The sequence below is a fragment of the Athene cunicularia genome (genome assembly GCF_003259725.1).
Source record: "Athene cunicularia isolate RWA chromosome 5 unlocalized genomic scaffold, athCun1 chr5_part2, whole genome shotgun sequence".
NCBI classification, from domain to species: domain Eukaryota; kingdom Metazoa; phylum Chordata; class Aves; order Strigiformes; family Strigidae; genus Athene; species Athene cunicularia.
The window spans coordinates 2995744-3014063 of record NW_020799102.1 but is presented as its reverse complement, the minus strand read 5'-3'; the positions used below and the strand labels follow the sequence as shown (position 1 = coordinate 3014063).

Below are 18320 nucleotides of genomic sequence, written 5' to 3'. Positions count from 1 at the left end.
ACAGCAGTAGGCAGGCCTGGGTAGTCAAATGCTGGTGTGTGCATGTTTCTCTAATTTGTCTGGACTGTCAGCTTAAAACCAGTTGGCAGTTGTTTGCATCTGCTGGAATTGCACTCCTGTTAGTCTTTTAATCAGTTCTGCCACAAACCCCTTGACCTCTACAAAACAACTTACACCAGTGTATGATCTTGGGCTCGCTGGGTGTGCAGGCACCTTCCTACTGTTGCAGGGCGGCATTCAGAAGTAACGATACAGCATCATGGAGTGTTTCGGGGTATGGTCTGGCATCCCTTAGTTCTTTAAACGCAGCAGCAGTAAGGTCCATTTCTGCTCAGATTGATAAATACTGCGTCTGCTACATCTAATTTTCATAAATCAGCCCTGACTAAGGCCTGCAAGCTGTGGTTGACATGCTCCCTGTGGCAAATGGTCCCAGTGCAATTTGGGAAGACTCCTTCAAAACCAGCAGCTATTTCAGGCACACGGTTTAGTCCAGTGCCTGGAGGTAAACCACAATGCTAATTGCCTTGCAAATCTCTCCTGTAGTGGCTGTGACAGCAGATTTGGCAGTGCAGCTCCATGGGAAGGACAAAATTGTTTTTAAGAGGCTTGTTAAATGGGAGAGCTCTGGCATCTGCTTATTCTGAATTTGAGATGTGGCTGATTCTGGATCAGGGCAGCTTAGTCTTGTTCCCTTTCTTGAGGGAGGAACCATGTTCCATGTTTCTATACCTAGTCTAGCATTCTTGTTTTGTGTGTAGTTTCCTTTTTTTTAATAAAAAAGCCCAAACAAAACACCCCCCCCAAAACCAAAAAGGATGGAGGGGATCACAGAAATGCCCTGGAGATTACCAGACATGCTCCAGTTCTTGGCTCTTGGACGGATAATAAGGAAAACATGAAGAATTCCTAAGAGTTATTATGGTTTTCTTTTTCTGATGTCTCTGAAAAATATTGTCTATGTTGGATATAAACTTGCAGCTTTAGGTGGTCTGCTGATACTGATTGATAAGAATGAAATAAATTGTTTCCAAATTCTCCCTTTTGTTTAAAACTTGGCATGTTTTTACCGGGTCAGACAGTAACTTTGAATTCTGCAGGAGAGAGAAATGAAAGTTGAAGCTGGAGAGGGACAGGAAGTAACTTCAGAGTGCACACTTCTATCTTTCAAGTCAGAACCTTGAATTTCTAGATATACTGGTAACACCACCATTTTGTTTCCTTAATGAAACAGGGCTTAAATTCTCTTCATTATGATATTCCCTTCTAAAATCAGATTCTGTAAATGATTTTATTTAAACATTTGTATGTTCACATATGTGAATTTCTCTTCCATCTTTCAATGATCGTTAAAGGCCTCAGAAGACTTGAGACCCAACTTGTAGTTTATGAATAAATTAATTCCTCAGAAAGACTGTTCTTAACTTCCTGGATAGCACTTTTGAGTCATGGATCTGGGTAAAAGAAAAGTTTTGAAGGCTGTGTTTTTCACTTTTTAAATCTTCAGAGAAGCAAGGCAAAGGGACAACTTACCACCAGAACAGTGTCTTCTGGGGGCTTGTTCAGTGGTGAGATGGTCTGCTGCCTGCAGATAGCTACTCTTCTGGAAAACTTAAATTTCTTTGTGTCTCCATTTAAGATCCCATGGCTGTTGGTTTGTTTGAATTGGGGTGGGGGTGTATGACTTTTTTGTTGTGGATGGATGGGGTTTTGGGGAGGGGGAGAGTGGAAGAGGTAGACTGCTTAGCCTGGGTGAATATTCTAAACAAGAGAAACCATTTCTTATCCAGAGATGAAACACTGTGAGGAAGGAGTGAATTACAGCATCGCATGTGCCACAGGCAACTCTGGTGGGACAGACTGGTAGGATTTCATGCTTCTCAGGGAGGAACGTGGCTGGTTTAATGTTATTGCCACCTAAAGGCAGCTGGTTACACAGTGGTGCCGTTGATGCAGAGCAATGGAGACTACTGCGTAGGTGTATCCTGAGAGGCCGCTTTACAGATTGTCTGCTTAAAATGCAAAGGTGATGTGCAGAGTTGCTCAGTGTCTCTGCTGTAGGGGTCAGCAGTCTTTTGATGGTGCCAGATCTAAATGAACAGATAAGCAGCAACCTGTACATACTCTTTCTGTAGCCAACTGCATGACGGTGAGGTGGTGCTATGCGAGTAAATGTTATGTATGGTATACACAGCTAGTAAAGTGTGTAACAACTGGTGGTGTTTTCCATCCAGTAAGTCTACTGTAGCTCAGTTGATGAGCTCTGTTGGGGAACCCATGTCCTTGCTGTTAAGCAGAAACCTAGCATGGACATACCCAAACAGTGGGAGTCAGCTGGGTGCAGTCAGGACAAAGTACTGCACTGAAACTAGACAAAACCAAATACAACCATTTAATAAAACTCTATCTGCAAGAACAGTTAACTGTATTCTGCGCTGCCAGTGATGTGTGTGAAGAAGGTTAGTGGGCTAGTGCTGTAATTTCAGTTATTTCTGTTTTTTTTTCCCCTACTGTGACATCTGTTACCTTGACTTTTGTAAGTTTAGGGGAACAGAGAAAGGTCTTGGTTGGTATCTTTAAATTTGTGTGATGAGAAGGACACTTCAATTAGAACTATTAATTTTGATGTGGATAAGACGTACTCTATTTTTGGTGGTATCTTCTTAATGCAAGAACAGCCCCCTTTATATGTAATACGTAGTTTTAAAGCATTACTCTTCCCTTACTGGCTTGCAGACTGAATAATATATGCAGGTAGTACTCCTTCAGTTACTGTGATGTTCATCTGGGTGCATACATGCCCTATGTGCTTGATTTCTGAGCAGTTGGGGTAGTACACATCCCCAGTGCCTGCTGCATTGGGCACAGAGGGGGAAGAATTTGATCAGAGTTCGGATTTGTTATGCCAACGTGCTTTAGGTTTGAGTGAAGATAACTTTGCTCTGATTGCGTGCAAGCTAAAAATTCATCTTTTGAAATGTAAACTTCTTGTCTTCAGATAGTATTGCTCTGCCAGTATTCAATACCAGGTCACCCAGTCTCTGGAAAGATGTGCCAGAATCTGCTTTGCTCAGCAGTTTGGTTGATAAGTATGTAGTGGAGCCTTGAGCTTAGGCAATGTGTGACACAGGAGTTTCATGGCTTATTCTGCTTTCAGGAATTTGTCTTTTTGGAGGTTGCGTGTACTTAAAAGTCATTAAAACCAGGAGAGAAATCCCGGGAACAAGGATGATGCACTAAACTTTATTCAGTTTACAAATTAATTGCCACTTGTGCTGTGTGGAGCTGCTGCTAGAAATTGTTATAAAACTGCTAGAGAATTTTGGAAAGAGCTGGGGAAGTCCTAGCACTTCCTAGAAATTACTGGTTCTGGGAGCAGGGGAAGAAATCCTGGAAACTTTTGAGAATTCCAATAAAAATTCTAAATCCTACCAGAAGTTCAGTGAAACATTTTTGGCCGTTACTAGTGACCTTAAAAGCTGCTAGAAACTAAAGGTTTCTAGGGGTTCCTGCTGGGAAATGCTGGGAGTTACAAGAAATATCTAGAAAATGCTAGAAACTCTGTGAGAATCCAAAATCAGTGACTCTGCTAGTAATTTCTACCATTTACAAGTGTTTACTAGGAATAGGAAAGCTGTTACCTGTTGTCTTTTTGGATGAAGTGGCAAACAGTTGTACACAGGTAAAACCGACTCATCTTCCCTAAGCTGTGAAATGTACAGTTTGAGCATCTTACCTGCTGAGTGTCCTGCATGTGCTTGTTCTTACACACAAACTTGTTTCATTTTCTGCAGTCCTATTTTGTTACGGATTATGATCCAACGATTGAAGACTCCTACACCAAGCAGTGTGTAATAGATGAGAGAGCTGCGCGTTTGGACAGTAAGTAGTCCAGCTAAAGAGTGGTACTAAGACCCAGTAGCTGTTGGTGCCTGTGTTTATATCTGAATGCATAAAATGTAATGCAGGTAAACAGCTGCTGCAGCAGTAATTGTGCAGCTGGTAAAACCTACCTACCTTTGTTTTATTAATGAGATACACATACATAATCACTTCAAATCCCAGGTCAGTGTCTGTCTTTAAAGTAAATTGGACTTTTTTAAAAAAATAATTATTTCTCTAGCCTTAGTATTTACAAACGTAGGAAAATTTATGTAACTCCTAGCAGTACCTCAGTGACATTGTGGAACGAAAAACACTTCGCTTGGTGATTGTGTGCTGCCTCTCCCAAGTGCAATATGAATGCTTTGTTTTAAAAGTTTCAGTCCTCCCTTGTCAGTGATTTCTTTAAGGACAGAGCAGTAACCCTCCCAGCCCCTGTCCCCAGGTCTCTCTAAGCATTTTCCAGCTGTTTTAGCTGGTTGTGAATTAGCAAAAGCCCACCAAACTTTGTTGTTCACTTTGATAGGTTTTGAATTGTTTGGTCAGTCCATAAACTTATTGGGAATCTTAGCAAAAATCCAGTAGTATCTGTGAAAAGTGATTTCTGCTTAGTTACAACGTACAGGAGAAGTTCTCATACCTTGTTAGGAAGGACTTTTTCCCTCAGTCTATAAGAACATGAACTGTAGTAATCAATGTTTTGCTTATGTGCAGTTCTGGATACAGCAGGACAAGAAGAATTCGGAGCCATGCGTGAACAGTACATGAGGACAGGGGAGGGTTTTCTGCTTGTTTTCTCAGTCACTGATAGAGGAAGGTAAGCCTGATGTTAAGTTACTAAAACAAACGAGTTTTAATTAATTTTAAATTGCTGCTTATCCTTTATTGAAATAACCTCAAACAGAAACAGTAAGTGTGCATTCACTCTTCTGATTCTGTGGTGTGATGCTCTTTCAGCGCTGATGAAAACCCATTTTAAACCAATCACTTGCTGAAAGTATCTGTCTCTTGCAATAGATGACTTGAAAGCATACACACAAAAAAATGTCAGCTCTTTTCAAGCACTTTGTTACAGTCCAGAATGCTAGTTTCCTGGAAGTGACAGAAATTTAAACTAAGGGCGACTTGCTATGATGTCTGATCAGTACTTAGAAATATCCCCTTGACGTGTGCTCATCAATGTCAAGTGTCTGGCTCTGGATTTCTGTGTGGATGTATCCATAGGGTATGTCTCTGCAGCCTTTTGCAGGCAGGGCTTACTCTGCTTAGTCCCATGAATTGTCTGGAACCTGCATAACTGACTGCCAAGTTGAGGTGAAACATATCTTTTTAGAAGCTCATGGAGCTGGTTCAGGTACCTCCTGATCATTGTAAGAATAGGAAACTGCCATGTCTATACAATCAATTTTAGCTGTGATCTTCCTCAGTTTAGCTTATCAGATATGTAGAAATAAAGAAGTGATCAGGGATCTGTCCCTATGCTTCTTTTGAGTTATAACACAAGAGCAATAAAGTGACCAAAAAAATATGTCTATGACTTCTCCAACTAACAGATTCAATTTAGGCTCTAATAAGTTACTTATAATTTTATCAATAGCTCTATAATGAGAATTAGGATAAATAATCTATGAAGCATGAGCATGTTTTCATTGGATCTGTGTATTATACTTAAGAATGCTGCTAAATGTATAAACTAATCTTCTTGTACTGTCCAGAAGAGACTCTTATACTTCTGTTAGAGATCTTGCTCTGTACATTTAAGATGTACTGAGCACTTGTGTTAACATAAATATTTTTGCTGCAGAAGACTGTAGATTTTTTTAAGTTGTCAGGTGAACTCCTTGGTTTGTCTAAAAATCTTATGGTTTTGTTTACCCTTCTGGCTAAGGGTCTGCCTTGAGTTTTAAGCAGGTCTTGACACATTAAACCTCTATATTGCTCTCCTTTCTGAAATCCTTCAAAGACTTCTGAAGAGCAGAGTTTTCATTTTTGTTGTGATATCCAGTTGATTCAAGACTTACCTAGCCTGTCAGTGCAGTATCTGCTAGCAGTGTCTGTCCTGCTTGTGTGGTGTAAAGTAATTCTGAAGCAAGAAGAAATCTGGAGAGCTTGGTAACATTCAACTCTCTTCCTCCAGTTGCTACAGACTTCTGAGCAGAGTATTAAAACCATGTATCTAAATGGAGGTCCAACCATGCTTAGTGGCATACCTTCCTTTGCATTCACCTTTCTTCTCCTGATTGCTTTTTATGGATGAGGTGGATTGGCATTGTTATATCTATTTTCTTTTAATGCAACTTTCTTACTGATGATCATCTTTTAAATTTTAGTTTGCAAATTATGTGTAAATGGCTTCAGACTGTATGCCTAGAAGGAAGTATAGTGCTTGGAAGTTTCATTTGTGCTCCAAAGGATGTGTGATTGTCTGCAAGCATCTGTGCTGAAGCTCCTTATGTAGTAATGTAGCTTAAATAGTGTTTACTTGAAAACAGTGTTGTGTTGGTTTTTTTTCTCCAAAAATCATTGTTGAGGCCAGAATTAGCTTGTTTGATACACTGTCCCTGCAGAAGCTTTCTACTTTGCTCACCTTCCCTTAAGCACTGCTGGAGTATTCCTTACTGCTTGAACAGAATCAGTACCTGGTATCACCTGGTATAACCTGGAAAGCTTTCTGATCATTTAGCCCTGCTATTTTTCTGTCCTTCAAGAAATAAATTTTATTTGAAGCTTTGATAGCATCCTCCAAAATTCTCAGAAGTAGCTATGGAAGTTGCCAACTGAAATATTGATCACCAGGGTCTCTAAACCGTGGTTTGAATATTCTAGACAGAGTTGGACTCCAAAGTCAGTATTTATAGAAAGGATTGTGGTTGTTTGATTCTCTGCAACACATTGGCACCAGGATCCCTCTAGATCAAGACACAGTAAGCATTTTGCTTGCCCTGCAGACCCACCTAAGACTAGTACATAGCACACTGCTAACTGGAGGATTTTTTTAGTTTGAGTGTTGAATTGTTCTTTAACTGGTCATGCTGTGACTGGACTCTGTGGAGTGCCTGCAGCTGTCTGCACTTGTGTGGCGTGGCAGGGCAAGTCCAAATAGGTGACTCATAATTTCTGAACTTCTGCAGAACCTGAGAATCTATGAATTAGCACACTGATGCTCTACTTTTATTCTTTTACAGTTTTGAAGAAATCTATAAGTTTCAGCGACAAATTCTTAGAGTGAAAGATCGTGACGAATTTCCTATGATTCTAGTTGGTAATAAAGCAGATCTGGATCACCAAAGACAGGTAATTCTTTTGCTATTAGTTACTGCTCACTTTCTTCTAGAAACTCTTAAAGTTTTCATCCCAAAAATAGAGTGGGAACAGGAAACAAATTAAAAAAATAAAATCATGTCCTACTGATTCCAGTGCAAGAATGACAACTACACTCAGTTTCTGTACTAGAAGAATCTTAGAGGCATGATGGCATTCCACATACAGCACATCTTCTGTCTGACTCAATGGGGTTATGTTGAGACCAAATCTATTCACGTACAGAGTTGAGAGCTTTCTGTCATGACTTGATTACTCAGGCATGAACGTGTCCAATTCCTCCGTTCTGTAACTCTCCATAGTGCTCTGTGCCAAGCAGAGTGCATTCCAGCACCAGCTCTAACGATCCTGAGGCTTCTGTGCTGTTGCTTTTACAGTTCACTGCTGTTATGTATAAGTAAGTAGCCATTCACTGTTTTCGATTTGGCCTCTCATCTTCTGCATAACTGACTTAAAGCTTTAAAAGTTGGAAGTACAACAACACAATTAGTCATATTTCTGTATATTAAAGTTTTTGAAACTAGTAGATTTCAACCTTACCTCTGGTTGTAAGGAAACATTTTAAGCTCTTTAGAATCTTTTAAAGAAGGAGCTTTAAATTTGTTTTCCCTGTTTACTCCTGATTTTTCATGAATCAAGCTGGTTTGAGCTGAAATGAAATTAGTCTTACTACATCAGCAGGAAAGGGAACAGGTGTCAAACTTGTGTTCTTCAGCAACTTCACAAGTTTGTAGTTTTCTTCTGAGACAGATGGCTCTTCAAGCTTGGTACCAAACATATGATTGATTCTTTTTATCTGAGAATAAACTAAATATTACTAGAATTTCTGCACTTTTAAGAGTTTCACAAGGAAAACACACATTTAAAGAAGATGCTCTCAGATTTGTGTACCAGGGCATGACTTAGTTTTTCTCCAGAAGTGCTTATGTAGGTTTTGTTCCTTGCTAAATAAAATCTTTGTCAAAAAACAGTGGCTGAAACAAGGAAAAAAATATGCTCAAAACAAATAAACAGTTTAGTGGGTTAGTATGTTGTAGAATGAATTTCTTGAATACCACATAAAACCTTCAGTAGAAAAAAGTTCCTGTTGAGTATGCTCCCTTGATTGTCACAGCCTCTTTACCCTAGAATCTGTGTAGGAAGATCATGAGAAAATTAAAACCTATACTGAAAGATACTGTCTTGAAAGAAGTTTTTCACAGAAGTAACTTGTGAGCTCATCAGAAGTAACATCATGTACTCATACATGCACAGAGCTATCAGCCCATCCCTGAGACAGAAGTGAAACTCTTTCACTCTTCAGTTATCATCATGTTCCCATCAAAATTTCTGAATTTAAACTTGCAGGTCCTGGAATATCATGTACTTAATTTGATGCACAAATGTTGGCATGGTAGCCATGTAGGTGGAACTGAATGATTCTGCAAACTGTAATTGCTGAAGGACAAACATCCAGATGCTTTGGGAGGGAAATAACATCATTGTTGTCAGCCCCAGTTCTCAGAGGATATCTGCAAATGTAGTTGGTAATACTGTAGATTCATTTCTACAACACTTAGGAACTTTGTTCTCTCTCCCTAATGTTATTACGTCGCATCTGTTTCTCCCTCAAAGGAAGAAGGAGGTGCCTGTTGCCTGTTCTCCTGCTAGTCCCTCTGTACCTGATTTGTAGCTGCTTTTGCAGATGATGATGCTGCAGCTGTTTTCAAATTGCTTCACTTCACAGTTTTACTGCTTATATCTGCACACAAATAAAAGCATATGTCCCCAAAAGCCCCTTTTGCTTTTTATGGCTATATTAATTGTTTTAATTGATTAGATGCTGATGAGCATAACTTTTGGTGCTATCACACAATTTACATGCAAATTGGTGGATTTCTGACTTCCATCATAAGTTGGGGCTTAGACAGCTGTAGCTGAAAAAGCACTTCTAGGTTTGCTGAAACAGCTACTTACGTGTTCTTAACACTTCCCTGCACCTTCCCCGTCACATGGTGTGTTTCAGTTGGCCTTAAGTCAGTCTGAAGGAATGGTTTGGGGATGCTGAGCTGACATAATTGGTCCCCAGAAGGGAGAGGCTCCCCTCCCTCTTGACTTCATGTTCCCGCTCTTTCCTTTGTTGGCTTTAGTTCTCACTTGAAGCACTTTGAGTTGAATCATCTCTCTAGACAGGGAGAAAAACAGATGAGCTGGAATGGATTTCTGGGACCTGTGTGAGCTAAATCAGCTTGCAGAAAGATTTGAGTGCCAGTGCTTGAAGCATGGGGAGGGGTGGGACTGTGGCTCTGAGTGGAGCAGGGAGGAGTTGGGGTGGGGGGAAGAAAGTGAGACCTCGCCTTTTGGCAGCAGCAAGCAGTTAGATGTTATCAGCTGGATGTTAAATGCAGCCAGGCTCTGCTTCATCCGTGGGTTGTTTCTGCGCCATCACGTGAGCTTTTAGTGAAGGCATCCAGTCAGTGAGCTGGACCAGCTGAAAACTAGTGCTGCTACCATATCTCCCCAGGTATGGAAAAAGTTCAGCCTGACAAGCAAAGTCATCCTTCTCTAACTGCAGGTTTGCTGCACAGGCAGCTGCGATGGGAGGTCTGGGGCAAAGGTGAGAGTACTCCCCCAGCTTGGAGTGCTGGGGTGAGTGGGAAGTGTGGAGTCACCCCAGCTTGTAACTTGTGGGTGAAAATGTGAGAAGTGCTAGTCCTCTGCATTTTTGTGTTTTCAGGCTGCTGGCATGTCAGGCCATACTTCGGTTACTCTGAAAACCTGGTCAGCCAGGCTGGAGTGTCACACTGCAGTTTTTTCATTTACCTGGCAGTTCTACAAGAACTCTTAACTTGTTTAATCATAAATTTATGTTTTTCAGCCTCAGACTAAGTAACATTTTTAGAAATTCAGGAAGTTGGGTATGAGTGTTCAGAGCAAAACTACCTGTACTAGACATCTGCTGCCTTTTTCTGAAAGACAAGAGGCAAACCAGTGAAATGATAAACACATGCTACCTCTGAGAGCATATAACTAAGTTAAAGTCATTTTAAGTGTGCGTTCTGATTGGCAAATGATACTCAATCGATTTAACACGCTGGAGTCTAAAAGAAATAAATGTGTACAAAAGTTTGAGATGTCTCAAGGGTCTGACCACACCTTTATGCAAGTAACTGTGTTTTGTAGTTAACACAGTGTAGAGTACTATCATTGTGATACCATAAAATTGGAAGGAAATTATATGTAACTAATAATCCTTGTGATGGCAACAGTTTCTCGGGAAGTACATGATCTGGGTTGTTCAGCAGAAGTGCACAGGTGTTAGTATGATCTTGATGAAGTGTTGGGGCATATCAAAGGTGTAGTCTAAAATAGTGGTGGCTGTAATATACTACAGATCAACTCACAGGTGTTTTTGGAATGATGGGTGAAAGAGGAAGTTTAAAATAGTGATCTGCTACAGTAATAACTGTAAAGATAAATGGAGTCAAACAGACTTGTTTGCAGATTCCCCAGTCAGTTACACATTGGTGACTGAAACCAAAATTGAAGCACCATCTCTTATTGTTCTTAAAGTAAATGATGTGTAGCAGTCTTTCTCTTAAATGGGTTAATTCTGTACAACTGAAACAATGCTGGATATTTCTACAGTAAGATAATTCAGTACAGCACCAGATGTTTTAGTAATAACCACTACTGACAGAGGAGTAGACTTGTCAGTGCAGGATACATATGACTTTGTAGATAACTGCTAGCTTAAACTGGGTCAAGTCTGATCATTCCCCAGGTGGCAGGGTTTCAAGGAAAACCCAGGTTGTAACAGGAAAGTGCTTCATTAAATGCTAGTTTTTGATTTTGTATCATGACTGAACCCATACAGTCACCTAGTGCTAAGATCGTCTGTGCTGCTAGATGCCTTTAAAGCAAGGTTTTAAAGAGGGGTCCCTGGCACTTCAGTATATGCATAGACAGATGATGGGCAAAGCTGATGATCCCAGGTGAGCAGCCTCATGTTTTGATCTTGACCAGCAGCAGCCTAGCTGCCATCAAACAAGCAGTTAGTGTGTTGATTTTGCAGACTTTCTGCTTCACCAGTATCTTGTCCTGAGATGGCTTATTCCAGGAAGTGGAGGGGTACAGAGACCTGGGAGGCGGCCTACCAAAATTCATTAACATTTCATTCTGGCCTTTCTCTTAACTGTTGTGCACTTGTATGAAGGTGTGACAATAACTTCTTGAGGTGGGGGATTTTATGGCCATGTACAGTGATACCTCTCTTCTCACAGATGGCTTGTACCTTCAGGTCTTCTCATGGCTTGACAGATTTTGAGCTTTATAGGTAACTAGCAATCAGGCATCTGATGCAGCATTTGAATAACAAGAATTTAGTCTGTTTGAATATGTGTCAGTGCTTCATAACCACAGTTTGTGTGTACCAAAGTGACCTTTTATATGAGAACATGGACAAAATAGAATGAGTGAGTAGTGAGCTACACCTGCAGGAAAGCATTATGGTAGCCCAGTCTAAGTGAACAAGCAGCACTTGTGGGTGGGCTGATGAGGCAGAAAATCAGGATGACAGATGCAGTTGTCAGGAGTGATGGAGCTCTGGACAGGAATGAGCAGTGTTTCTGAGCAGGGAGTGCTGTAGGGTGACCACAAGGAGATAGAAATAGATTCCTCGCAAACTTGAAGAAACACTTACATGTTGCCTGCTGACACGACCACAATGTGGACTTAGTTTTGCATAAGAGTCCAGGCAAAATACAGGTAGAGTTAGGTTAGGCGGTCTTGTAGAGTTGCTTTAGGTGCAAGAAAGAGTAGAAACTTCAGAAATTAATACATTTCTGACAGTTCTCAGATACAGTAGTGAAGAAGGGATGCGGGAGATGTTCACAGGATTCTTGCACAGATACTCAAATGGAAACTGTTTTGGTAAGAAGACTGTTAATTTAGGGAGTTGGGAATAAGCTTTTCCAAGTTTGACTTACATATCTTTATAACGGTGTTTAATTTGAGAAACTTTTACCAAATGTCTGAACAGCATGAATGAATGATACCCAAAAATGAACAAGAAAATACCCTATAACAAAAGATAAACGTCATCGTGATTCCTGTTATATTCTGTCTCAAGCTTACAGAAGCAGAAATGTTCACTGCAGAACCAACACACACATCTACAGACACAGATTTTTCTGGTAGTAATTGTGGTTTTCTTTACTTCTGTCAAAATAAAATAGTGTTCTTTGAAGAAAAAGGATTTAGTTTTTATTTTGCTGATGACATTTAATAAGCTCTCCCATCACACTTACTGAAAAGCCTGTCAGGACGTAGGGTTGCTGTACTTGAGAAGGGAGAATAAAAAGATGTAAATTCGTATTTTTGTTTTCAAGTATTTCTATGTTTGTATTTGCTATATTTCCCTAGTTTTGAAAATTAAACTGGTATGTTCTTGCCTCTAATTTACAGCTTGGGCACTACAAATGCTTCTGTAGTGTGCCCAAAAGCAAGTTGTTGTTTTTAACTGACTTTGTTGAGGTCACTAAAATTGACCACAAGCTGCTTGACAGTATACTTGTAAGATTGGCAAAAAGACTGGAATTAAGCAATCACAGACAACATAGTAAATGCAATAGGGCTTTAATGTTTTATCTATAATATTTTAAATGTGGAATATTGTGGAAGTGTAGCTTGATTTTATTACAGTATTAGTTTGATTTGTACCTCTAATGTGCTTTAGATACATGATTATTACTTTCTTCATTATTGTATGTTTAAAGACGGCATTCAGTTTCTCCTCAGGATTATACATTTCTTCCCAATTACTTACTTTTATTAGACTTTAGCCTCTCACTTTGTGAGGCTACAGTAGACTGTAGAGGGAAGAAGAAAAATAAAGGGAATTAGTTTTGCAAAAACTGTCACATCTGTACTTTAACTTACTTTTGTCTGATGGGTGAGGCAAAGATACTTAGAAAGAAGCCCTGATGCAGACTCTGTGGGATTCTGCAATGTTGTTGATGTGCCAGAAAACAGCTACAAATGTTTTTCAAAGTGAGGCCTTCATAAGCTTTGGAATAAGTATATATCAACATCTGGGGCTAGAGAGGAAAGTGAAAGTACATTTCTTCTAGATGGTGGAGCAAAAATCTTGAATATCATTCAGTTTTCAGACAGCATTGGGGATTGAAGGATCCCAGTTGTTCTCACTTAGTGCCCTGCAGTCAAAAATGCAGTTCCAGTAGCTGATCTTGAGGCTGGGCTGTTTTTGAGGGTGGTTTTTGGCTTCAGGTGATGGTAATAACTCTGAAGTAAATGGTGCGTTTCGGTGGGTGAGATCAGCAGATGCATCCTGAGTTATTCCAGCTAATGGCACAAGGTGCTGGGGGCTCCCTGTAGAGCTTCAGGAGGGTTCAGTGGGAGCAGCCCCCAGTTCAGCAGTAAAGGGATGACTGCCATGCCCGTGGGGGTGCTAAGGACAGAGGAGTCACACGCATTGAGATGCTGTGCATGAACATGCTCAAACTGTCTGTGTAGCAGTTGGGAAAATGTTGCAAGCCAGAAGTACTTCTGTATCTTGCACTGTGGTGACTGCTGCCAATGATGCTTTTTTATTCCCATCTAGTTCCATTTCTGTGTAGCTCCTTAATCTAAGTGAATATCTGCCTTTTCAAAACTAAATTAAAAATAAACCTTTTTTTTTTTTTCTTCTCATCATATCAGTCCTTTACGTGCTGGTTTAACATTCTTCTGTGGAAGCCGTGTAATGTTCGACATTTCTTCCACTAGCCATTGTCTTGGCAAGATCTGTTTTACTTCCTTTTATCACTGAGAGCTGCCCTTTCCTCCCTGGCCCTGTGGGTGACCTTCCCGTTGAAGCCTCGCATGCCTTGCACTGCTTAGGTTGGCCTTCTGTTGTCTGACCTCACTGCTTTCTGCTTCATCCAAAAATATGCGGTGATCTCCTTTGGTTTTGCCCTGTGACCGACTTATTCCTCCTTCCTATAATGGTCCACTAGCTTCCTGCCTTCTATTACATCATGTTAAATTTTAATACTTTCTTGTCATCTCCCTTTTCTCTGTTGTCCCAAGGAGTCAAGAGGTAGACAGGGTTTCTTTAGTGTATCTGGATAGCCTGAAGGATTCATGGATTTTTAGATCTCTTGTAATTTAAGCTGTGTTTAAAACTGGCTGCATTATTATTTCACTGTGTCACAAATATATTTTAAATTAATTTTATAAAGATTCAGAAGCTAAACATCAATTCTTGTTTTAAAAGTAGTAATCTGAATTTTTTTTCTCTAGATTTAGCTGGGATAGGGAGAAGGTGAATTTAGCAATAGTATTCACACTTCTGTTAGTAATCCAGCAGATGCTAACAAGCACTTGCTTAGGAGAGGAGTGGGGGACTCTTGTCTGACAGTGAAGGAAAACTTGGTCTTGTTATGCAGAACTGAAGAGGAGGCAGCTGCAGTGAGGGAAATTCCTTGGGGGATCAGTCTTTGTCTATTGCAGAAACTTCTAAAAAGAAATCTTCGCTTGGAATGTGAAAAGATGTGTTACATGGATTTATTTCCCAGTTGTAGAAACAGTAGTACAGTGTAGAAACTACTGTGTCCAAATAAGCATTATTGTTTGAGGGAAATAAATCCATAACATGTCTGTGCAGTGTCTACTGATCTGAAAGTGCCTGCAGCAGCCTTGAACTTAATGATTGATGTCTCTTACAGGTGACACAAGAGGAAGGTCAGCAGCTGGCACGGCAACTTAAAGTAACGTACATGGAAGCCTCAGCAAAAATCAGATTGAATGTAGACCAAGCTTTTCATGAACTTGTCAGAGTTATAAGGTATGATAATGTGAGACCACATAATTAATTTTCCTTCATTAATGGATAGCTTCAGCAAATGAATTGAAATGTAGTGGGAAATAGCTGTGAAAATTCTGCCTGCTGTTACCTGTACCTTTAACCAGTGCTCTCCATTATAAAATATTCCTGTGTATTAGAAAAAATGTTTACATGAAGGTAGTATATATTTAAAGGAGGATTTCTTCACTTTAATATCTCTGATTTTATTGATCATCCAGTAAGTAAGCCTGATAAACTGTGAGATTGGCCTTCTGTAAAAAGGCATTTTTTAAAAAAGAAAAAGCAACACACACACCCCCCCAAAATCTAATCATTTAATCAGTAGTTTGAGTGTCAAAAATCAGTCCATCTTCTGATAAAAGTGTAAAACCAGTAATTTCAAGTACAGTTTTTAACTGAAAATGATTCTGTGAATTTAATTTGAAATATCTGTTTCCAGGAAATTTCAAGAACAAGAGTGCCCTCCTTCACCAGAGCCAACACGGAAAGAAAAAGACAAGAAAGGCTGCCATTGTGTTATTTTCTGAGAATCCCAAGAACCAAGCTATCAACTGCCAGATTATTATTTTTTTCTTTCCATCATTTTACATCACTTCTGGTATTGGTCTAGCCTTATATGTGCATGTCCTAAAAGTGGTCACCAGAATAGCCTTAGTCCAAGAAGCTGGCAGAATAGTCCTTGAAGAAGACTCAGTCATTCTGGGGCAGACTTCAAAACAAAACACTAAGGCTGCTTCTTTAATACCACAGTTCCTTCCTTCTCTCCCTTAAGAGCTTGCACCTTGTGGAGTTTTATTCGCAAAGGAGATGAAACAAAACCGTGTAGGACAAGGTGTTGAAGTCACGCATAAGTTCTCTTGTGAATTAATTTATTTTTACTTCAGACATTTCATTAGCTATTACAAAGACCTATATTGAAGTATAGAGAATACTTTTAAAAAAAGGGGTGGATTGGCTTTTTTGCCCTCAGTTAAATTAGAGTTGAGTATTCAGCTAGCCTTAATAAACCTACACTGAATTTCATTGTCAGCAGAAATTTTCATCCCTCATTTATGCTGCAGTTTTATTTCAGTGGCCAAAACAGTCTACTGTATTTATTTTATGAATCCAGAACAGCTACAGGATGATTACTACTACTATTAGGATATGGCCAAATACCTGAGCTCATTCTGGATCGAGGCATTTGAGCTTATTAAGAAATTTCACATCATTTGTTTGGAAACAAATTGTGTCTTCCTTTGTATTTCTGGGTAAGGGATTAAGGAAAACTAAAATTGTAGCTGTTTTTGTTTCATGTGATATAAAAATGAATTTGATCTTTCCATTGTCAGAGATGATTAAATGTTTTTGCTATATACTTTTATACATTATTTTCTTATCAAACTAGTTAACAAGTATTTTTATATGTTTGTAAGCAAATATGCTTTCACAGCATAACTTGTGTATATGTAAAGATGAGTATTTAATTCTCACAGTTCACTTTTAACTGACAAAATGTGGGATTTGCCAAACTGTGGTAAACTTCTCCTTACTCTTCTGGTTATACCCAAGAATGGCCAATTATGTGCCTGCCCAACACACCCATAGAGTAAAATCTAGTGTTGTGTTTTAATGAATTTCAGTATCCCTTACTAAAGACTGACCATTATGTGAATTATTAAAATGTAAGACTTTTAACTGATTGTTTAGTTAAACTGTGGATGGTTGTTCAATTTTGAGTTCTGTGGATTGTGTTTAAACAATTCAAGAGTATGGTCCCTGATATTGAAATACTGAGTGGTATTGCACAGTTGTCACCTTACTGAATGTGTCCAACAGTTCTTTGAAACTTGATTATTAAGCAAACCCTTGTATAACTTCAGGTGCTAGAATTAAAGATGATCTAACCATTATCGGGGGGTAAGCACATTGCCTCTTTCTGACTCTCTTCCAAAACCTGAATTTTCTTGGGTGTGGGGGGAATAGGGGGGTGATGGGACCTGGTTAGGAGATAGACATGTCTACACAACCTTTCTTCAAGCTTGGAAGTAAAGAAAAGCCATTTCAATTCAAATCATGATAGATGATATGTTTGTTTTGACTTGAAGTATATAGTCAGTGGTCCAATCAACAATTCTTGTGTTTTCAGGCTATGCTTGCTGTCAGGTGCTCTGCCATAAATCTGTAAACATCTGCTGAGAAAACAGTGCTTAAACAAGTTCCAGTTACCTTTGCCAGCATCAGAGCATTAAATCTAGAAGTAACACTAGTGCCATGCATAGCAGAGGAGTTTAAGATTTTTATGTAACTTAGATGAGGTTGTGTAATGCTTTTTTTGGGAAAATTAAGAGAGTGGGTAGCTTCCCCCCGTTAAAGTTACTGGTTGATGACAGACTATTTATGAATAATGTGTAAAAGATGCAAACAAGAAGTTACAGTGGAAGTACATTTGGAGATGGATTATATTTTGCAGGTCAAATGTAAGAAATGACAGCCTGTAGCAAACACCATGTGTTTTAACTATGTAAAGCTCTGGGGCTAAGTCACTTAAGTGTGTGGCATTAGAATGAGTTAAGACAACAAATTACAGCATGTGTGCTGTGACTGAATTCGTGAGGTGCAAATATCTTTCAAGTTTCATCAGGTTTTTTTTCCCTTTTTAACCTTTCAGTCATGATGGGTTGGTTTTCAAATAGCAGACTTAGTTACGTATTGAAAGACCTACCTAATTCATAGAGAAGGTGGAGAGCACCACACTCCTGCTTTTCCTCATATGGAAAGTAGGATAGCGTTGAGGTGGTTGATGCTAAGCGATCTGTTCTGGTCTGCTAAGCCACATTGTAAACATGGTAAACTTTATAAACAGGTTAAACAGAAGTGGGGCCACCAGCTGCTGCTATGGAAGCCTGCTCTAAGTTTATTAACTGAGACAACATATTCCTGTGCGTGTGTTTAAGGCTTCTGCTGGAGAGAATGTGCAGGGAAATCTAAGGAGCTGTTAAATGTAGCCATTTTGTTCCTACTCTCTAAACTTGAAATAAGTATTTAGAAAAATAGTATGGTTTTTTGGCCAGTAATGGTGATGAAGTGGTTGTGAGTTCAAAACAGCTTAAGGTATTTACATTTACTTTTCTAATTCTGGCAACTGAAGGTAATGGTGAAAAATGGCATTTCTGTCCCTAGTGTGGAGCTTGCAAAGTGCAGTAGGGACCTTGTCAATCTTCTCAGAAGTAGTGGCCCTGATCTGTACGCCTTGGATTATTTGTGAGTTTGCAACATTGCCACCTTGCTG

General features: G+C 39.5%; 1 protein-coding gene across 1 annotated transcript; it reads left to right on the top strand.

The window, feature by feature from the left end:
- The first annotated feature begins 3737 nt into the window (after positions 1-3737).
- Positions 3738-16941, top strand: RRAS2 (RAS related 2). The gene is made up of 5 exons (XM_026850619.1): positions 3738-3882; positions 4597-4699; positions 7068-7176; positions 14910-15028; positions 15489-16941. Exons 1-5 carry the CDS (start codon positions 3753-3755, stop codon positions 15574-15576), a joined length of 549 nt encoding a protein of 182 aa, XP_026706420.1. The 5' UTR covers positions 3738-3752; the 3' UTR covers positions 15577-16941.
- The last annotated feature ends 1379 nt before the right edge of the window (positions 16942-18320 follow it).